Source organism: Falco punctatus (genome assembly GCF_963210335.1).
Source record: "Falco punctatus genome assembly, chromosome: 6".
NCBI classification, from domain to species: Eukaryota; Metazoa; Chordata; class Aves; order Falconiformes; family Falconidae; genus Falco; species Falco punctatus.
The window spans coordinates 82,597,547-82,620,588 of record NC_137585.1 but is presented as its reverse complement, the minus strand read 5'-3'; the positions used below and the strand labels follow the sequence as shown (position 1 = coordinate 82,620,588).

Below are 23,042 nucleotides of genomic sequence, written 5' to 3'. Positions count from 1 at the left end.
ATCCAAGTGGTGCCTTCCCAAGAATCCTATGGAGAACAGGATAATTATAGACTGTCTGCCAAAGTGCTGATTTTATCAGTGGAAAAGAGACTCGTGTTAACCTGTGTTGTTCTTCCTTTCCTTTGATTCTGCAGAAGCTCTTGAGGACAGCATAACATGCTGACTCCAAGATAACTCCTAAGCTGTGCCTGTATAAGTAAAAGCAAAACAAACCCCTCAGCTTATGTTGTACACAGGCACAGTAGATTCTTTTCCACTATTAGAGGAGAAGCCTTATTCCAGTGTTGCATTATGAGGCTATACTTTTCATCTCTGGTCTTTTCTTGTCATATATTTCAGCTACCTAATACGTAAAAACTGAATAACTTTCATCTTCAACTCAGTATTTCAAGAATTTTTCATCTGGGGATCTGTTTCTATTCCTGTAATCCATTTTCCATAAATATTACCTATGCAGTAGCTTGCCCTGGCATAGGCTTTCATTTTGTTGTTGTTTATGTGAATATGAGATGGCTCATATGAAGAGGGTGTAGGATGTCTGTACTGACAAGACAATGGAGAATTAAGCTACATAGTCTTTGAAGACAGATTTGAAGTGTTTCCCATCTGCTTTGATGCTCAGGTGGTACCTTTTGGCAAGATCAGTTCTAATCATAGGGTAGAGTGCCATGAATCTGCTGATAATGCTCAGCTATATCACTTACCCCTGTGCTCTGAGTTCTTTCCCTGGCCTGCAGCAATCCTTGATGGAGATCTCCAGATGGGTAAAGCAGCGCTGCCATGTCCTCAGCCCTGAAAAAGCAGAATGCTCACTGAGCTGCTGATCCGAGACAGCACCCTCGTGTGTGTGCCCACGTACAGAGGGAGCTCTGTGGAGGTGCAGCCATACTAAGACTCTTGGCATCATTTTGGAAAGTTTCACTTCCCTGCAAGGACTGGTGTCAGGATGTTCAGCTTTTTAAGTTGAACACCTTTTATTGCCTGTGTCTTCTTTAAATTTCATTCTGACTTTGGAATAACAACTGTTGCCATCCTGCCCATGAGGCTCTATTAGTGTAATTCCCAGAGCAGGGCTTGTAGCAGAGCATTTCAGCGGTGTGCTCAGAAAACAGTAAACTAGAGTCATGCCTTCAAGTAACTGAGTGCCTGACTGATGCCATCCCTGTACTGATTTACCATAAAACAGCAATATTGACTTAATTGACACAGTATTCTCATTATTTTTAAGCTCAAAGTTGCCTTGAAAAAGCAGCCTAATAGGTACCTTGATACCAGCCACCTTTTGTTTCTCAAAGGCAAACTTCATCAGCTGTTTACTGTGAAACCTTTGTGTAATATCCAGATCCTTCTCAGTTGCTATTATTCTTGCTGATCACAGATGCTGCAGTTTTAAGATATATAAATACAGGAAAAAAAGCACTGTTTTGAGTGACTGATATAGAAATAATTATGCCAGAACTAGCTAGTTAACAGATAATTCTAGGAGCAGTGTAAATAATGGAGCATGTTTGTAATGGACTCACAGGTGCTCCCAAGGGTGCATTCTCAAGTGTTTAATAAGAGATGAGCCTGTGCTGCTCACTGCCTTTTTCTCAGTGGAAACCCTAGTAATGTCTGCATGCTACCTAGCTGCCTGTTTTTGTGAAACTTCATCTACCTGATATCTCTACCCCTGTGTGTAATGTGGTTGGAATTAGCTTAATGTTTCAAAATTCTTAGCAAGAAAGAGGCAGGTGAATAAAACCAGAGAGCACTGATCACATTGGTATTGCCTCCTTAGGTAAAAGTGACTGGTACATAATTTTCTATTGCTGTACAAGGACGTTTTCAAGAAAATAGTTCTTCCTTTCAGATCACTGTATTCAAGAAAGGAAAAAAAAAGTATTAGAGTGCAGACGTTCAGCAACAAAAGCACTTCCTTGCAATACAAGCAGCAACAGGGAACTGAATCTGGATGACACATTTTCCCCATAGCCTCCATCTCTCAGGTTCAGTTTGTAGTGGACATCATTCAGGAATGGAAGGCAAAGGAGTTTCTGGAAGTTACAGAAATTATTTTTATATGTTTTATATGGAGCTGTATCAGTAGTGGAACAAGAAGGATGGTAGTTTTGTGAGATGGTTTCCAGGGTTTTGAGCCCCATGATCCAGACTTTTCTTCTGAGAAAGAGGAGGAAGCCTTCTCAAAATGCAGTTGTGGTACCCATTCAAATCAAATGAGAAGCCTGGATGCAGGAATAGGTGGGAGGAGAAACCCACAAGAGAACTGAAAACAATAGAATATGGGTGGGAGAAAAAGAGGGCTACCAAAATTAGGAAAATCTCTTTCTGTGGCTCGGCTTCCCTGTATGATTTCCAAGTATACATGGGAATATTCTTATAGGTCCTAATAGTAGCACTGGGTTAATGGGTGAACAGAGCACATTCAAAACTTGGTGAGACAGGGCATTAGTGTGCTGAGTCAGGATTTGCTAAGAGGACACAGAGAGTACAGTGACAAACTAATTTTCAGGTTTTAAGCATCTTCAGTTTGCATTGTGTATACAGTTTTTCATACAGTAAATCCCGTCTGTGAAGCAGGTAATTTTCTACTGCTTATAGCTACTCTACTTTTCTTGCATAATATGCTTCATGCTTGTAGCATGCTCACCAGTCAACTCCATTATTTTGAAAAGCAACAGAACACCTCTAGCTGTGTGACATGTTGTCAGTTTTCCTAAGCGCTTTAGGCAACTAGTTTTCCGGATTTCCTTTAAATAATTGTAAAACTAAAATTGCTGTAAAATTGGAGGTAATCACGACAGAAAAATTAGCAATCTTCCAGAAGGGAAGTATAGAGTTAGCTTCCTTGAAAATTTTGCAAGACAGTTAGGGGGGCAGAGGAAAGGCAAGCTTGGCTGCTGAGGCTGTTTCACGTGAACGCAGAGTGGCTGGGAGGTATTTTCATTCATGGGGCTCTTGTTGAGGTTTGTGCACATGTCAGGATGGGAAAAAATAGGATTATGGTGGTGGTTATCTTTTGTGAACTGTATATCCTATACAGGGCAGATCTTGTTGTTACAATGCTTTTGTGTGCTAAAACATTCTAAACAATACATTTTCCTATAGCAATATAAAGTAGGGAGAGACCTGACATTTTTTATTTGTGTTTTGTTTGTTTTTAAAGCATTTTTGTGCAATGGAAAGTTTCACAAGCACTTGCAAGAAATTTTTGTTCCCATGGTCATCCGCTACATCGATCTCATGGAATCATCAATTGCCCAGTCCATTCACAGAGGTCTTGAACAAGAGTCATGGCAACCTGTCAAGTAAGTGCTTTCTACAAGATCTGAACAAAGCACCTGCCTTTCTGTCTGATCAGGTGTTCTCCCCTGTTGTCCTCTAAAAATTCTATTTTTTATTGTATTCCTACATTGTTTATTTCTTCACAGGAGCATCACCAACAGTCTTCCTAATGTAGCTCTTCCAAAAGTTCCAAGTTTGACTCTTAATCTTCCACAAATACCTAGCTTTACTACACCAACCTGGATGACTTCTTTGTATGACTCCACGTGTGTATTCTTCAATAACCTTCTGACTGTATGTCAGCTCTGCATGGCCTTGCTAGTGTTCTGTGCAGCTGTATTTGGATTGCATGGTGTTTATGATCTCTTAGTTGGAAATTACTGTTTCTTGGGAGCAAGTCAAGCATGGACTTTTAATGAGTTGCGCTTTAAAATGTGGCAGTCTTAAACCTGGTAACTTACAAAATCAACTTAGCAAAGGTCTGTTATGATACAAATGGTGTTTAATACCCTAAAAACCCTAATGACTCTTCTGAATTAATAAGGAGTGGGGAACTTTTAGATAATTAGTTTTAGATCATGGGTTTTTTAAAGTGAGGCAGCCCATCATATTTTTGCATGGGTTTGAACTCATTGTATATTGGTTCTGAAAATCATTGTCATTAGATTAAATATCCATGTTACACAAAAATAGTAAAAGGTTAATAAGTACCCAGAATAGAAGTACATCCATTTCTTTGTCTGTTTGAAAACATATGTATTTCTTTTTGGTTTTTCCCAACACTTCAGTGCTTTTCTCTTAAAATAAAAATTAAAAAAATAGAGTAGACATGGCCTGATATGTGGGAATATACCCATAGTTACAGGCCAGGCTTCTGTGTGACAGCACATTCATATACGTTAGAGAAAGGCTCCAAGAGAACTTACTTTAGTTGTATTAGGAAAGGATGAATGTGAAAAAACCACACATTTAAGATGCAATTTGAGAATACAATTTTAAGCCAAGTATTGTCTTCTCAAGCTTTATGACAGAGTTAAAACTCCTAAGAAACACTCAGGTCCATTACTGCAAGAGTTCATAGAATCATAGAATACCAGGTTGGAACAGACCTCAAGGATCATCTGGTCTGACCTTTCATGGCAAAAACACGGTCTAGACAGGATGGCCCAGCACCCTGTCCAGCTGAATCTTGAAAGTGTCCAATGTTGGGGAATCCACCGGTTCCCTGGGAAGATTATTCCAATGGCTGGTTGTTCTTACTGTGAAAAAAATTCCTCCTGTGTCCAATTGGAATCTCCGCAGGAGTAACTTCTACCCATTACACCTTGTCTTTTCCATGCAACTCCTTGTAAAAAATAGAGTTGATACTTGGTGCTCTGCCAGACTTCTGGCACTTCTCTGTTGAGTATTATGATTGTTACTCTGCTGCTAATTCCCCTAAAAGTTGACAAAATTCTTCTTAATCCTTGGCTTTGGTACCTTTCGTGTTTACTAGGATAATGCTAGGTTTCTTCTGGTGTGTTTATGCAAGTCATTTCAGCTTTGAATACAAACTAATTGGTCTTCTGCTACCCAGATTCCTTTCTATTATTCCCGTGCTTTCAGGGATTACTTTTTTTAAAGAACAGCTTTCAGAGTTAATAGTTGTTATAAGCTTAGATGTGGTCTTCTTACAGTCTGTATTCTAGCAGCCCCATCCATTAAAAATAAGTTGTACATATTAAAGTTCATGTGGTTTGAGTATTGAAATTAGAATTAATATATAATATATACAGATTTTGGTTGGAGGGTTATAGTGGTAGGTATTTCGTAAATGAAGGTTTTGGTGTAGCAATAATGTGCGAGTATAATGAAATTCAACCATCGGCTCATTGCCTTACACATCTTCTGGTATTAAGGTTCATGGTGTGTATAGCAAAGTATGCACAGCATCCTAAACTAATCAGGGAGGTTTTCAGAGCATTCAGTGAACACTGAGGTTTTGACATGTGCTGTAAGCACTTACCAGCAGTAGCTGTCGCTCTGCTGCTTCTCAAGAGAAGTGGGGAAAAGCGGTGTCCCCACTGCAGTGTGGCCTTTGTAAGGTCATCACCCCCTTTCAGCCATCCAGCACAGCATTTGAGAAGAGGTCTGCCAAGGCGCTGGCTCCATTGTAGGCGCCTCTTTGTGTTCTTTTTCCCTAAACATAGAGCTTTGAAGTTGTGTTTTATGAATTGTGTATAATTTAACATTCAAGATTGCAAGTAGTATTGTCACCTAATACTGTGGAATTCAGGTAGTATTTTGAGAATCAGCCTACCTACACCATACTGAAGAGCCAAGTAACTTCTCAGAATGGCCATGTTTGGATCAAAAAATAAAAGCAAAGGCTCTGCAAGTCAGTTATTCCTCCTTCCAAGCTAATGAGTTTCCTCTTTCCTGCTGGTTACGGTGTTTCAGCACCTGGCAAAGGAAGTGGTTTACTTTCACTACTACATGAAAGAAAGAAAGAAAGTTTCATTTCCCTCACTTCTCCCATCCCATCCCCTTCAGGAAGAACAAAGCTTCCTCTTTCTAGTTAAATTCTCCAATGGGTAATAACCAGATACTTAGGCTCCAATACTTGTTAAGCAAAACCGAGTGTTTCCTGTCGGTTTTCCCTTTTGGTGTTATGAACATCCACCTTAAATGGAGTAGAATGGCATATTGTACTGTACATAGACTCAGCAGAAGCACCTAAGGAACTTCTGCTCAGGAGCACAGGTCCTCCCTTGTCAGTCATCGCAGGTGGCTCTTTCTTTCCACTGACTCCCTCAGGTCTTTCTCTCCCAGTCCAGTGTCCTCCCTCCTCCTGGCCACACAGCTGATGCTTTGGCAAGTAGATGACTACGTATGTCACTAAGTTGCACTGGACTTCTTTCTCTTTGAAAGTGATGATTTTGCCCAATTAATCGTTATCAATTTGAATTACACGAGGAAGAGTCTACAAGCAAAAAGGATGAGAAAAAGTAGTCTGTGTGCCAACCCAGTTATAGTTAAATGTTTAGCAAGAATGACGAGTCCTGTGTCTATTTTGTCTATAATAGGAAGAGATTCCATGTGCTCCAGACTTTGCTGATGTTTATGTTCATGCTGTTACGTTCATGTTTAAGTCCATTCATATTCAACAGAGCTGTTATGTGCCTAGCTAAGAACTTTTGCTGAAAAGAGGTGAAAATATATTCGTAGGTAGGCATTTCTTTGTGTGCTTTGTTGATGAAAATAGATTTTCCCCTCTTTGACTTAAAAGTTGCTGTGATCCATGTGAACATTACTAGAGAAGATTGTTTATATTTTTTAATTAACTGCTGCTTTTTTTATTTCCTTGATCACATATTTTGGAGCAGTACATATATGCTGCTTATAACAGCACTTAGGAAGATCATTACTACATTTTCAGTTGTTTTGGCTTAACCTTTTATTATTGGGCATTGGAAAGGGAGATATGAAGAGGGGAAAGTGTTATTAGTAGTCTGTTTTTCTTGATTGGTCTCAGGAGAGGGCAACTCAGAGGACACCTTGGCTAGACATGCAGAGCACTGTGGATTACTGTTCCATTTGGTTGAAGACGGCATCCCTGAAGAGCAAAAAAGTTTGAATATTCTGTAAAAGCTTCTAATCAGCCAGAATGAGGGGGTTTCTTCCTTATTTATTCATTAATTCAAATGTACCACTTTAAACTGCGGGTTTGTTCCATTTCATATTTTAAATGTGATTTCTCTACCTCTTCTGGACCTGGTTTTTAAGTGAATTTTGTGGGTGATTTTAATCGATTATGATTTAATTTATACATTATTATTTTCAGTGCAGAAATGACTGAGATTCACTGACCAAAAATGTTGTAGATACAGGTTGTCTGTTGCTATGTGGTACCAGTCTAGAACATCAGAGTCAGCAAAACTGAAGGCTGGGGGAACATGCAATACGATACATGCTTGCCGGAGAATGGTCCTGTCCTGTCTTCCAACCAGAACAGGCAACGTCAAAGGAAATGTGTCGAGTATGTTCTTCCTGCTATAGCTCAGCTATAATGAGTGGCAAGAGGGATCAGCTGGAGCAGTGACAGTGCTCTGATTACGATATGAAGGGATCTGGTCTGAATGTGCCTGAGCTCTTGTGCTGGACCCCTCTGTATGTTTGTGCATGCCGAATAAGCCAGGAGGCCACGTTTCAGCACTGTTTCGGGGGTTGCATCTGTAGTGCCACATACATTCCTGTCATAGTGCTTGCCTGCAGTAAAGTGGTAGGAAGCCATGCTTTGTGTTTTTAAGGATGGATATTTAAAAGTATAGCCATAGGACTGATGAAATAATGAAATTTATCTGACCTGCTTTCTGTGGAATAAGAAGGTTTGAATCTAGCTGGTTCCTACTGAGCGTTCTGCAAGATGAATGTATATTGTGGGCCAAATTTATGTTCTTCCAAAAATGCCAACACGCAAGAAGAAAGAAGACTCAAGAAACATGTTTTTGTTGCTTGATCCTCAGGTTGCCTCACTCTTGAACTAAGTAAGGTAACCGTGAGGTAACTCCATCCCCAGTGTCTTTGAAGGACCATACACTAGCTGTTACTTGTCAGAATTCTGCTCCGTCCTTTCCCCTCATCTGCTAGTGGAAAAGAGAGAGATGGGGCTAAGAGAGAGATGGGGCTAGGCACCATTGAGTGTGTAATTATTGAAAATCCTTTTCTGTTGAAGAAATTCTCAGTTGACTTTCTGAGCCTTGAATATACATCTTGAGGCAACATAAAGAAAGCAGAGCTAGAGTTCACAAGATGGGGGCTCACAAAGGACATAGATCAGGTGCCCCGCTTTGTAAACAGTCCTCACAAAACGCTAATGGTTAGTAACTCAGTATTAACCTTAAAAAAAAAAGATAATTGCAATAATTTCTAATATTGCCATCATTGCACTTGGTAAATTCTACAAGAATGGAAGCCAACTGCTTTTGAATCTTGTGATTGATTGAGAAACATCCTTAGATACTTAATATTTCTCCTATATTTTCATATCCCAAGCCACGCTATGGAGTTTCACATCTAGGCAAGAAATTATATATTTTACATCTACTGTGGAGTCATGTGTGTGCTTATCTTGCAGCCAATGTGCTTTAGTGGACTGTTTGACTAATTGCTTCTGTTTAGGTAGCTGGTGATCCTAGTGGGAAGCTGCCTCTCAGCTGCTGGTGAATAAGTGAATTGCTTAAGAGGCTATATCCAGTTCTTAAGTTTAATATTCTGCAGGGTCTTGGGGAAGACAAGACAAGTCTTAGACATTTGCTGTGTTCAGTATGATGCAAGACATAAAGACATAAGATAATTTAGGTTAAAATGGACCTCTGGAGATAGCTGGTCCAGTCTGCTAGTCAAAATGTGACTAAATACAAAGTTAAATTGACATTAAAAAAAAATAGGATGGGCTTAATATTTGCCTCTTTTAATCACTGGAAACCTTCTCTTACTGCTGTGACCTCATTAAAAAGAGTAGACAACTAGATAATACCTTTTGCACAAAGAACTAGGGCTGAAAGCTTAAATTTTGATGAGCAAAACAGTGATGTTTGTGCTTTATTTAAAAAATATAGACAACTGCATTGAATATAGTTTTTAAAGAAAGTACCAGATCAGTTTCCTGGTAGAGCAATATTATTCCATTGATTAGAATGAGGTAGCTTTATATGTGCAAATGAAAGCTTTTTGATAGCCAAGAATGTGTCCTGTCTCCCCACCAAAAAAAATGGTTCTGGAATTATGGATGTAGATTCAAATGCTTTGGTGGTTTGATTCAATTGCAGGAATTCCTCCTGTTGCCAGGAGGTGGTAAAAACGTGAGTTTGGTTCTTCATGTTACGCTTTATGGAGTATTAAACCCTGCAGTGACAGAATCAGCTCCTAGTAGCAAAAGCAAATCCATAGGATTTGCCAGTAAATGGTATTGAGGTATGTACTGATGATTAATACTATTTCTAATGCTTTTGCTGAATAAGGGCCAGGAGAAATCCTAAAAGGCAAATAAAACCAGTATGTGCTACAAGTAGCAGTAAGAAGGTGATTGAAACCAGTTTTCTGCAGCATTTAGCAAACAAATCAGACATTTGTATCCGGACGTGTGAACTAGGAACAAATAGTTTCTGTTGTAACACTTTATTTTCCTTCCCCATCTTATTAGTATAATATGTTAGTCCAATTCAAATGCCATTGGACAATGCTGAATAAAAAATTGAAGAATGGGAGCTCAAAATGATATGAAAAGAGAATGAATGAATTAGTGTTTCTCACGGAACAAATTAGCGTTTCATGAACCTGTGTCTATTATTACATTTATTATAATTGTGGAACTTTATTTGGTAGTCTAATGAAACCAAATTAAGTGGCTACCAGGGAGTGAACGTGCATAAGAATACATTGATGTTATTGAGAGCACATTAGTCCTCCTGAGTCCTAAAGAATTTCATTTGGAATTCCATTAGGTGAAAAAGAAAAAACTATGGAAGAATAAAAAATTGTTAAATTGTATGATCTTAGGATGAAAAATGGTAGTTCTGTTTCTTGAGAAAGTATAGTTTGTTTTCTACAAAATATGTGTTATCAACTGTAATGCATATACTGAGATTGTCCCTATTTCTCTCCCTACGTAATTTGTCTTCTTTTACCACAGTCATCTCAAAAATGGACTTAGTCTTTTTTGGATCAAATAATGAGTATAACATAGCATCTACAACTTCACTCACTGCCAGTGTACACAGCATATGTAATGAAATCTTCAATACTTGCTTATCATATAACTTAAGAAACAGTCTAACAGGATTTTAAACTTTCCGAGAAATTGTTATGGTTTGTTATTTCTATTTCTTAATTAAACTTAGCAGTGTACGGAAGAGCTCCCTAGTCAGGTCCAACCTTAGCAGGTAACATCCCTGTGCAAGTTGTAACCTTAGAAGTCCCATGGGCCTTTTTCCCATTTCTGTTGTTTTCTTTCAGGAGCACAATACAATGCAAAATTAACAGTTACCGTTAAAAATAAGTGGGGGAAATATGCATGATATCAAAAAAAGCCTGTGTAAAGCTGTGGAATATCCTGCTATGCACAGTGAAGATATCAAGACTTGTGCTATTTAAAACCAAAGCCAATGTCAGGGTCGGTCGCTTGGAGCCAGCCTTTTCCTTAGGCAGGTGACCATGCTCCCAGCTTGTCACCCACTGCCCAGCCCTTGCTGGCTGCCTCCTTTGCCTGGCTCAGCAGCCCATTTCATCTCCGAGGCAGCACTGCAGAAGACAGCGATGGCTCTGAAGTCATGGTAGCATTAAGGCAGCGGGGCAGGGTGCAGTTGGGCAGTTGGGTGGGTCTGGAAGGTGGTGGGATGCTGTGAGAACGAAGCAGTGCTCCTGCTGCATCCATGCTGCCGCTTCAGAGCCCTGAACATGAGCTGTGCTTTGCTTCACTTCACCACCCGCTGCTTCGGCTAAGCTGGCGTGAACCAGTGGTGGTGCTGCTGTCCAAGAGCTGCATTAGGTGGTCAGATATTGGAGGTCCTTTCTATTTTTTTTGCTGCTTTTTTAATCTGACCCTGCTCTGTCCGGAGCATGCTCAGCACTCGCTGACTCCTTCCATGAGAGCTGGGGTCACTTAACACTTTGATAATTATGTTCTTTTGTCATGAGGCAGAAGACTAATTCTATCTGAATTGGGACTGTCAGGCTGTTCTGGTTGATTGTGTCACTAACATCCTGGAATGCCATGCTGCCTAGTATAACTGTCCTTAACCAATAACCCAGGCATTGCAATACAACGCATCATGAAAATGTAATTAATCTGCGATGACAGTGGAAGTGTAACTGTAGTTACTGCTAGGATTAGCCTTAAATTGTTGTATCATCACAAGCAAACATCTTTAAATTTAGAAATCGGTTCAGAGTGGAGGAATTACATTAAAATTATGTGTACAATCTGAGATGACATAGAGCCATATTAATCCCCTGGTTTTTTCGTGCACAAATTTATTTAAATAGTTTCTATTTCTTTTTTCCACTGGGATCTGATGTTACTCCCTCAGAATTAAGGAGCATTTATAAATGGACTATTTGTCTGGGTGTTTCTTTTACAGGATTTCTACTAGCATCTTAATTTCTTTGGTAGGCTTATCTACCAGAGTTATGAAGGCTAGAAAACATAGGTGAAAAGTCATCACTGTTTTGAAAAGGTCCTTACTGATTACTAATTCCTGTAGCCTTTATTTTTCCTGTCTTGATCTGAAATTTTAGCTACTTCATTTTCCATGTTCCCCAACATCCCATCTACCTCTGTAGCCTGTCATATTTCTCAGCAAACAGATGAGAAAACTTTACTTTTTTCACCCTAACGAGAATTATTTTAAATTTCCCATGACCATTTTCACATTCTTGGACTAAGAGCAACTGTGCAATGAGATACAGTGAAGTGAACGAGGAAGATGGTATGATAACAAAACCTTAAATAATTCTGTGGCAACTGGGATAGACATCCATACATTTATCTTCTGCTTCTTGGGGACTTTGTTTTCTTTTGTTTCTTATAGCAATGGCTCAGCTACATCAGAAGATCTTTTCTGGAAACTGGATGCTCTGCAGATGTTTGTTTTTGATCTTCACTGGCCAGAACCAGAATTTGCCCACCATTTAGAACAGAGACTTAAACTCATGGCCACTGACATGATAGAAGCCTGCGTTAAAAGGTACAGTTGAAATGATCAATTAAAAATTGGGAGAGATTTGAAAATTAATATGGGAACAGCCATACTGGTTCGCAGAGGTACTTCTGTACCAGAATCCTGTCATAGAATTCAGGGCAATTGTAAGGAGATCATGACTGGTGTGTATTTCCCAGCATCTGGCAGTCAGCAATTTGGAAACATCTAGTAAACACCAAGCAGAATTTCTACACATGTTGTGAATAGACCATTGGAAGTGAATAAACCAAATCTCTTTTCTATGCCATATCTGTGGCAAATATTAACAAATCTCAGAATTCTGCTAGAAGAAATCCTTTTCCTTTTTATACATTTCCCTTCACTACTATATTATTCCTTACGTTCAGTTAATAACACTACTTGTCATCAGAGTACTGTCTCTAAGAAATATATTACAAACTAAAGAGTATACAGCATTTCTGCATTTACATGATAAACAAGAAAAGGCTATCTGTAAGTCATCTAACTGAAACTAGATTTTATATTGCCAAGCTTCTGGAAATTGTAGAAAACAATGCTGTTGTTCTTTTCTTGAGCTGTATCTTATAATTATAGTTTAAATTAAGTATAGGTGATCTAAGAAGGTCTCTGCCATAGCTTTCAGTACGTATCATTGAGTTTAGAAGAAGTATCTGTATACTAGAAAATGTGCAGGGATCTCCTATTAGGTGGTTCAGAAGCCATGATCCCACATACAGAGAAAGCTTAGTCTGGACACATAAAAATCCTATATATAGATTTTTATCTATATATAAAAAATATATAGAAGAATGGGGGAAAAATAAAGGTTGTAGGCAATTTAATAGTGTCAATCATAAAATACACAAAATTGATAAGGAAGGCTAAAGAAACAGAGAATCTTTAACATCCAATAAGGTTAAATCTGATGACACGGTATTTTATTATTTTCTGTTAAGTAGGAACAATGAGAACCTCAGGCTTAGTATATGAACCTGTTGCTAGAGCTACAGTGATGAAATCATGGTAAAAAAGTAGAAGCATTTCACAAACAATTCTATTTGATTTTGGAAGGCTGATGATACAGTGAATGGCATAAAAGTTTTAAGTTCTGTAGCAAAGGAAGATATGAGAATATTTACTAGAATTGAAATCATGTATCTGTTCTAAAGCATTTGGCAGAGGAGCTCGGTTAACTACAAATATCTTAACAAATCTTAGAAAAATGGTGACATCTCAAAGGACTGGAAGACTATCAGCATAATCTCAATCTGAAAAAAATGTAAAAGGAGTAGCACTGAGATGCAGTAATATATTGATTATATTGATCTTGAGCCTGAAAAAAATGAAAAATTCTTTACACTAGGACTTTTATCAACAGGACTAAAATACAAAGATGTATATAATTAGGACTAGTTAAAATAATTTATTGAAAAATTAATCTTTTCAAATTCATCTTATGTCTTTTTAAAAGATTATTACAGATTAATGTGGGAAAGGCAATTGTGTCAATACAAATACTTGCATTTCTCCTAGGCAATAAATCTAATGCCATGTGTTGTCATTATCTAAAAAATTTGCACCATACAGATTTGGCTGTGTGGATTTTAATGGCATAAGCGAAATAGGCTAAAAATGGCTCATTGCCAGGATCACAACCAGAAGCTGAGAACAGAATTATTAACACAGAGTCATTAAAAAAGAATTCCTTATGGATCGGGTTTTGGTCTGTGATACCAATCCTGACATCTTTGCTGCTTTCTTTTGCAGAGAATAAGATGCTGGTGGCAATAAATGAAGGTTTAATTAATATTACAGAATCATCCTAGTGTCAACACATAAAATGTATTAATATTTTAGAGTGAATACATAATATACTGGCATGAATACACTAGGTATGTTTAGTGTGGTCAAAGATACCGTGTGTCAGGTAACAAGTAAATTGTATCCATAGAACGGATTGTATTAGACAATAGAAACTTGGAAAAGAATGATGGAACTGTTCTATTATAACTGTTATTCTGATACTAATATGATCTATAAGACTTTCCAATAGGATGCTTCTGTTCCCATCTTCTTAAAATATTGTGTCAGCTTCTGTTATCCATATTTAAAAATAAGGGTGAAAATAAAAAATTACTTTTATATTTACGTCTTCTGAAGTATTATAATTTATTTCAGTGACATTGCTCCTTATTTACACTGGTGTGAGAAAAAAATTGGGGGTTTTGTATTATGTATCTCCTGATACATCTTACTTTTTAATGTAAATATTAATACTTGCTTAATGATAGACTCCTTGTCTTTAATAAAATTCTCTTTTCTGTTAAATCCAGAAGAGGATTTTTTTATTTATATTTCTAGAAACAATTATTTGGTGTGATGAACTGTATTTTAACATAGAAGAGCTGAAAATTATGAGGTATTTTCATTGTTTTAAATTGTTCTTAGTCATCATACAAGGAAGCATATTGTTAGCTACTAGGCAAGAGAATAATGCTTTTATTATTCAACTGAATTAGCTGGAGCAGTGCAGAACCTTGAGATTACCACCAGCGCAATTGTTTATGGAATGAGCGGATATTCTGCACTTAAAGAATTGTATTTCTAAGATGTTCTCGCATGCATGTACATTGTTAAGCCAACATGTTTAATAAGGTTTATACATTTTTACACTGGTTGTTCAGAATTATCAGAGAAATTCATATTATGAATTGTGTTTTAATAAACAGAACAAGAATTGCATTTGAACTCAAGCTGCAAAAGACAAACAAATCAACGGACTTGCGTATCCCTTCATCTCTGTGCACAATGTTTAATGTCTTAGTTGATGCCAAAAAACAGACAGCTAAACTCTGCATACTGGATGGGGGGCAAGAGGTAAGTGAAATGCTGTATGTTTAATTCCTATGTTCAGTTAATCTGAATCATCTCACACTGCAGACAGTAGATTAATTTCAAACTAGCTGAAATGTGTCACATAGTGTTTGTACAGGGGTATGTAGACTGCTCCTCAGAAGCATCATGCAAGGCACAATCCCTCATCTTCCATCAGAGAAGACACAGAGTGCTTCTGTAATTTATTTGCTGTGACCTGTGAGTCTGTTGAACATTCAGAGGATTTCTTGACTCGCAGCCCCTCTTGGAATTTTTCCTAGGTTGCAGAAGAGAAATAGCCCACTTCAGGACTCTTGTGATAGTAAAATAGAGACAAAACATTGTCCTTTGCAGCCAAGTTTTAAATGAGTAAGGTTAGGTTTCAAATGGCTCATATACCCAGCATTCATGTCTATGTACATGCTGAAAATAGAGGAAAGAAAGAACCAGGTAATTTAATGGGATTTTTTTATTTGGTCTCCAAGACAGGGACCATTTTGTCAGGACTGTAGATACTCCACAGTGGAGCACTGATGTGCTTTTGAAGGATATGTAGACTTCACTGACCACTGTCCTTCCCATGTTGTCATTCTCAGCAGGAATAATCTGTGAAGTGAAAAGGGCATACTACATAGACGGGTGAGACTACCAGTGTAAAATTAAAACTGGTCTTGCTGTGCTAATGCATTAGCAGTGTAACTTTGTTGGATTTGGTTTTGGAGAGAGTGAAACCATTTGACAGAATTTGGCAACAAAATATGTCTGCTTTGGGCAGTTTCATGTTTACGTTATTTGGTCATATTGTTTCTGTTGATTTTTCCATTTCTTACTGTGCTTTCATTTTATTGACTCATCTTTTTTAAGTTAGCATATTCAATGTAATTGTTGTCTTTTTTTCCCACCCCCCAATTCGATGAGACATTCATCATTTTCCTGTTCTACCCTGTCATCTTTATTTTTCCTTTTGGTTTTCCGTGACATGAACCAGTTTGCTAGTCAATGGGTAAGTGTGTTTTCATTGTTTTTTAACTTATATTTTTTCTTTGATTATTAACAGCTACTTTTTATTTTAAATTGGAATGTTTCTTTTCATGTTGTTAGCATAGCCCTCAGAATTCTTTTACAGCCTGACCTTGCTACACAGTGATCATCAGCTTCTCAGTTCTTCTTTCCTTATTCATCCTCTAAGGTGTTTTCCAATGAATTCTTCACTCTTCTGTTTTTCAAACCCAGTATCCTGTCTTACCCGGTCACTAAGTATTGGACTCTTACACTTTGCAATGAGGCAAAAGAGCAACAAACAATTTGTTTCAGGCTCATCAAAAGTAAACTACAACTTCCAATGCTGCCTGAGGCTGATGCTGCCGTTTCGTCTTCTACTTAGTGTCCAAGCAGTAACCTGCAAACAGACACATGTGTACCCTTCTCTGGGGACAGGGAATACCAGTACCTCCACAGAGACCTGCAGATTGTTTAGCCTCATCTCCACAGTTGCACCATTCCTCTCACCTGCTCTGGATGATGCCTTCTGCACTGTCAGCCAGTCCCTCAGAGCCAAAGTGCAGCATTTGCAGCTAACCTTGTGGACTGCAGACCCTCACCAGATTCTGTTCTGAATCTTCCCATTTTCTAGATTTTCAAGGCCCATCATACACTCTTCACAACATCAAAACAGAAATACAGTCCTTGTTCCCTACTAGGTCTGACCATGACCCCAGATTATTCCAATGCTTCTTTTCAGTGCAAGAGTTTGATAATTTAGCATACCTGTGATTAAATACATACTTCTTTCAAAGTCCCCAAATGAATCTTCATCTCAATTCATCTAATAAACCTGAAGGAATCTCAAAAAAATCACGTATCAGAAATTATCAGATAATATGGAAACTTCCTTCTTTCTCATAAACTTTGAATTCTTGTCTCAGTTTCTTCTGTTCCCAAGGGGGTTTTGGAAGCTTAAGTAAAACTGGGCTTTTCAGTTGTTTCTAGCTGGTATGGTTGTTTGAAATGCTTCAGCATTTGTTGGGTGAGATAGTTCTGGAACCTGCCCATCTGTCAAAGAAGGCAGGAAATCATCTCATAACATAAACAGTTGCATCTCTGGCTGCTCTATAGCAGCTCTGGCATTTCCAGTTACTCCTACTTAGCCACTTGGTCTTGAAACCTTTTCCATTCATCCTCCATCTTCATTTCAGTTTCAAACATAGTCTTTTCTGCCAGTCAGGAAAAGCATTCCATAAGACCTCAGTTAGCATTTGTTAGTAGTCCTGTTTCTTCACCTAAAACTCAACACTGAATATCCATCTGACAATTTCTAGAACTTACTTTGCAAGTGATGGAAAGTGGTATTTAATGAGATGGTTAGACTCAAATATCTCCATGAATACAGCATGCTCTTTTCATTCCTTATACAGAGCTATGAGCAGCTGCATACCTTGGTCAAGGACAGATGTGGAAGTTTTCACCCTGTGTTGTCAGATAGGAGGGAATTCTTATTTATCATGTAATTAGGGCATTCTGGTCATTGTTACCAATAATAGCACCTTGACTTTAGAGTTTAAACCTGATTGAATCTGCAGTTTTTCCCACGTTACTTCATGCATTGTTCACCATTCTCCAAAATGTCTTCCAGTTAAGTCTACTCTCATAAAGAGTTACCAAGTCTGCCACTGAGGAGGGCTCCCCTACTTTGCCTTCTGGATATCATCTCAAAGCCCAAGAGAAGCACAGGATAATTTGGCTACAGACACAAGCACTATATTGTGTTTAAGGAGAGCTTAGCTGGCTGGATGCCTTCTGCACTGGTTGGCAGTTGCCTTAGGAGGATTTGAGAAGCAGGGGCAGGGGAGGATCACCTTATCTCATACTAACTGTTGGTGCCTGCAGCCTGCTCCATGGACAACCAGCACGGCGATTCATGGAGTGCAGGGGAAGAATGCAGCAAGACAGCTAAGTAACATACCAGTTGCTGCTATTTCTCTAAACAGTTGCCTGCCCAGCTTCTTAGTTTCCGTGTATGTAATCTTAGGTAGTTGTACAGTGAGCAGTATCCCACTTCCTTCCTTCCTGAACAAGTGCTACTCCTTTACAGTCCGTGGATCCCAAAAGAATAGCAGCAGTAAGGGAAACCTTTTCTGTCACACAACATTCAATCCAGAGATTTTTTGGCCTTTTTTATTTGTGTTGACCTATTACTTTATGATCTACATGCTGCAATATTTTTGCAACATTCACCTTTTTGAGTACAATAGGTAAGAATCACACAGGAAATATTGCTGGAGGCAAGAATCAAATAGAAAATATTTCTGGGGCCACTTAGGTTGACAAATCTTTAGATCCAAGCAGGACCTTAGATCTGAGTCACAGCTTATTTGTTTTGTGTAACTGGGTAGCGTGAACAGAGTAAATGCCATTGGTTCATACTGTTGAGTACTTCTTAGTGAAACATGTATAGAAGCTGTTTTAGTTGTTTCAGAATTCCAGTTTCCCAGTACCCAATCATGCTTATAAAAGAGGAGAGATATACTTTTCAATTTGGGGAAAAATGAGTGACATGCCATTTCAGTGGAATGTGCCACAGCCAGTGCCATGTATATCTAGGAAAATTTAGGGAAAAGTGGGCTTTAATTTGATGAACGTTGTTTCTGAAGATATTTTGATTGATACAATTCAAAGAGGAGATTCATTTAACTGCATAAGTACTAGGGGATTATAGCCAATTTAATAGTAAAATTGCAGGGGCAATTTAATATGCATGTAATATTGTAATATGTGGGCAGTAACAGTTTCCGTTCAGATGATCATATGCAATTTATTTTCACAGCCATCCAACCTTAAAACAAACAAAGGAAAGCTAGCTTGAAAATCTTTTAAACAAAACCAAAATACCTAAGCAATTAAAAAAGCCACCTCCAATGCTGGGTCACGGGGGGGTAGAATAGAAAGAAAATTTAATATATTGTAGAACTGAGCAAGTCACAGTTTTCAGCTCATCACCGCAGGATTTAGGAATGAACTCCTCTGTTCCCCAAGTGTCAAAAGGCACTAAAATACTTTGTCTCTTTCCATATCCTGGTAGGAGCAGAGAGCCACATTTGGAAGACCAGCCAGATTGTCCAGAAAAGACAGTCCTGTTCGGTTACATTCTATCACCCACTTTGCCACTAAGCATAGTTTTCTTCCGTGACCTCCTACAGCTGCAGCTGTATTTCATATTTTCCTAGGAGTTGCTCTGGGGCAGCTGGAAAGGCAGAGCCACGTTCTCCATTACCCCCTTCAGGGGATTTGGGGTGATGCTGAAAGTCTCCATAATGTGTATCCAAATAACGTAGTGGTGGAGCTGACTTGTCTAGATTCAGACTCCATGTGGACTGTGGTCACATCAGCCAGCAGAGGAATGTAAAGGCACAACTATCCATAAATGTGTTTGGAAAAGGGGTGAGGATTTGTTTGCTGTCACCAAGGAAGTTTGGCAGAAGTAGGAAAAGCTGAAATCCTACAGGTGGTGGATTCAGGATCGTGCATACAGCCTTGTCAGCTCGTATGATTTTATCATTAATTATACAGTATTTGCCTTCTTCTTAAAGCCTGTCTTCTGGAGTCAAATAATCTTTCGCAAGGATATGAAGTTTTGTTTTGTCAGGGGTGGCTGTTTTGGTGGAAGCTGGCGTTAGGGAGGAGTGAGTCAAAAAACTTATGATCTCATGGTTTGCAAAATAAATCTTGAAAATAATTCAAGTTAAAAAAGATATTATTTCTAAATGTCATAATTTTGGAAGCTTGTTGTGATTTGTGAATAATTTGATTTACTTCTTGTTCTTCTTGGTCACACGGTGAACTTACTCATTATATTCCGTTCCTACAAAATTATACTTACCTTGTGGCAAGGAAAAAAAACCAAGAAAAAAAAAAGCAAAAATATAGGAACTGATCTTAGAATATGCATAGATCCATTAATTTAATGTGCTGCGGAAGTTAAGTTGCAGACACTTTATGGGAGGGACAGCTGTGATTTTCCATGGATCATAGAAATATGTATAGTTTTGACATGCATCTGGGGGAGAATAATAATGTTTTCAGAGAGCAAGAAACCATTGCCTTCTGAAGACTGTGTAAGCAACAGATGTCACAGGCAGTTTGGGGTGATTTAAGCCCTTAGCAGATCAAGAGAATGTTATATTGTTCAAGACATTAATGCAGTTAGAATAACTTATATCTGAAATTGTGGAAAGTTCTTTGATGTATTTCTGATATGCTCTTTCACTGTTCCAGGATGTTTGCTGCTGTTCATCTCAGATGTGTATTCACGTTTTCCAAGCGTTCTTAAACTTTAAAAGAAATTCAAACCAAAAATTAACACGCTTGATGTTGGTACCCTGTGGCGGATACATATGTGTGGGCAAACACATCTCAGAGTCTTATTCTCTCTTAGTTTAAATGCAGGTTCAGTAAGTGTGCTGTTTAGAAAATCATTCCTAAATATATTAAGCAAATCAAATTTAATGTTATAGTTTGTATGGCAACTTGGAGACAGATGAAAAATTGCCTTTAAAAACTTAGAACTCTGAAAACTATTCAGCTTGCAGCTGCTAAGTTAGGCTAATGTTTATACTGACCTCAGTACTTTTACTCCGAGCATTATGCTGTTAGCTGCTCCAAGTAGCCTTGAACTGTGAAGACAGGGTTAGTCTTTACAAGTCACATTTTCTGTGAAGTGGCTATTGGGGACAATCTTTGCTGTCAGATAAATGTTTCTAAAGGAAGAATTACTGTTTAAATTGATGTGCCTCCTTGACAGAATGGGATCCCTAGTTCCTGTTAATTTCAGGAGGGAGCTCTGTAGTATTATCTAAAAAGTCTTTCAGATTTATTTTAAAAGCATTTACTTAAAGCCACCTTCTTTTATGAAGAAGCAAAAGAAAAAGGGTATGGAGAATGAAGTCTGGTTTATTATGCCTTTTATGGCCTATTAATTTGTTACCATCTATTCTGCTTTGTTGATGAAATTTTAATTTTGCCCTTGCTTGAGCATATTGTAAGATTTGTATAAACTGCAGCTCACTGTGCTAACAGAAAGGCTCTTTTAGGATGGACAATTGGAGCTCATTTTATTTCTAGAGGACATTTAAAATAACTTATGAATGAGAGTTGTCAGACATGAAATGCTGTATTAATTAAATCTTATTCTAGTCTTTTTGCTTCTCCAGCTAAACCAACCCTTTAGAAAAAAAATACGTGGCCACCTTAATTATATAGGAGAAGACAAAAAGTATCCTTCACATTCCTTCGCCTGAATAAGAATAAGAACTCAATTCATCTAAATAATAACCCCATTAGCTGCTTAACTCAACAGTGTACATGGGAAAATTTTCAACACAGAATGTAAGAAAGTGTTGATTGGGTGGATCGTTTTCAAGGGTTTGTTCTGCTGATGTTCAAAATGATAATTTTAAGTAAATCTGATCTGGTGGGGTTATCAGCTTTGTGCCATTTATGACTTATGACAAAAGTGTGTGTTCGTATACATGCTAATTCTTCTTTATCTTTTGAAATACAGCAACAATACCATTCAAAGATAGATGACTTGATTGAAGAAACTGTTAAGGAAATTATTTCACTTCTTGTTTCAAAGGTAAACTGCTTTAGTTTTAGATTTATAATAAACAAAATATATCTCTAATTCTTGAACTTCTGAAATGTCTTTAAATATCACACAGTTTTGCTACAAACAGAGAGTTGGGGCGCGGGGACAACACCATGGTTTTTAGATTATAGTCATGCAAATAATATTGAATTTACAAAATTGTATTTTATAACCCATTAGGTAAACAATTTCTGTGCAACCTGCTGATCAGATAAGTTTGTCTTCTGTATTTCTGTTATAGATAAGAACTGATAGCAGCTAGTAGAACTGGTAGGACTTGATTATGTCAATATTTTCTTAAGTAACAGCATGGGGGGGGGTGTTTAATTTTTCACATGAAAACTTTCTTGCTATCACTAAGTAGTATTTATTTTTTTTATTTAGATATGGACAACATCCAGACTGTCAGTATAACATTTTAATGAGATTTTGTTCCACAAACCATTTAATTTAAAAATAGTTTATATGATGTTATTTCTTGAAATTTACCTCATGAGTTTTTATATTTTAAAAGAAAATATATTTTGACATGATATAGGGACTTGGAGAATAAGTGAAGAAAATGTAAACAATGCCTTGTGTTACTGTAGCACCTCTACTCCAGTAAGTGTCTTTGAAGTTCTTGATATAAAAGAAAAGCTATCACTTCCTAAGTTTGAAGGATACAGCAAATAAAGTCAGAAAAGAGTAAAATTTTAAGAGGTTTTGTTATCTATGCATTGCAAACTACCCAGAAATACCTGATTTTCCAAGTAGGAGGTATAAGCCATACATTTACAATTTGTGAGTTAGTGACAAAAAATAAGACTCTGTCATATTTTCATCATGCCTCGGTTTTCACTGGTCACAGTTTGCTGGCAGGGGCTGGGGGGAACGGGAATCTCCTTTCAGATTGACACCCACCAGCATGCACAGGAGTTGAAGAGGAAGGCTTTGTAGAATCACTGTTGAAGTTTAAGCAAAATGTGTCCACTTACTGGTAAATGTGTAGAAACCACACATTTTTTATCTGAATGAAGTTTTGATGTAAACATAACTACAAGTGGTTCATCTCTACAGGTCTGAGTTTTATGTGCTGCCTGCCATCACTCCGAAGTAACCTGTGAAATTATGTTTATAGTGTTATTGAAGAGGAAGAGGAAGAAAGGGCAATTTAATCAAAGCAACTCACGCTATTAAAAGTTTAACCTTTTAATTATTTTTTTTTATATCTGAGATTATAGAAAGAGTCATAACAGTCATATTCCTCCTGGATATATGTATAAGAAATTCTAGAGACAGCTGCTGTCAATACAAAGGGGTTTGCACTATTAGTTATCATATATACTGTTACCAGAGGTTAAAATCTCAGAATAGGAAGCAAATATTCTGTGTCATTGGCTGTTCATTAGAAGCTTAAGCAGTCTCTCCTCATTTGAGATGTGAAATGTCAACGACATACTGATTGCTCCTGTTTCAAGGCAGAAAGCCTCTGAGGTTACAGAGGAAGGCTGATGTTTCGCTCTTGGTTTTGGTGAGGAAAACTGCACATCTGTGTG

At 37.8% G+C, this 23,042-nt stretch overlaps 1 protein-coding gene across 4 annotated transcripts in view; it reads left to right on the top strand.

Annotated features, from left to right (window-relative positions):
* Positions 1 to 23,042, top strand: part of CADPS2 (calcium dependent secretion activator 2) — a 327,139-nt gene that overhangs the window by 265,799 nt on the left and 38,298 nt on the right. Inside the window, exons 19-24 of one of the 4 annotated variants that reach the window (XM_080393904.1) lie at positions 3,167 to 3,308; positions 3,432 to 3,551; positions 11,856 to 12,011; positions 14,717 to 14,864; positions 15,850 to 15,864; positions 21,418 to 21,492. In XM_080393904.1, coding sequence (XP_080250030.1) covers positions 3,167 to 3,308; positions 3,432 to 3,551; positions 11,856 to 12,011; positions 14,717 to 14,864; positions 15,850 to 15,864; positions 21,418 to 21,492 — 656 coding nt within the window. The remainder of the gene's footprint in view (positions 1 to 3,166; positions 3,309 to 3,431; positions 3,552 to 11,855; positions 12,012 to 14,716; positions 14,865 to 15,849; positions 15,865 to 21,417; positions 21,493 to 23,042) is intronic. The other 3 variants (XM_080393905.1, XM_080393902.1, XM_080393903.1) reach the window with 3 other exon arrangements.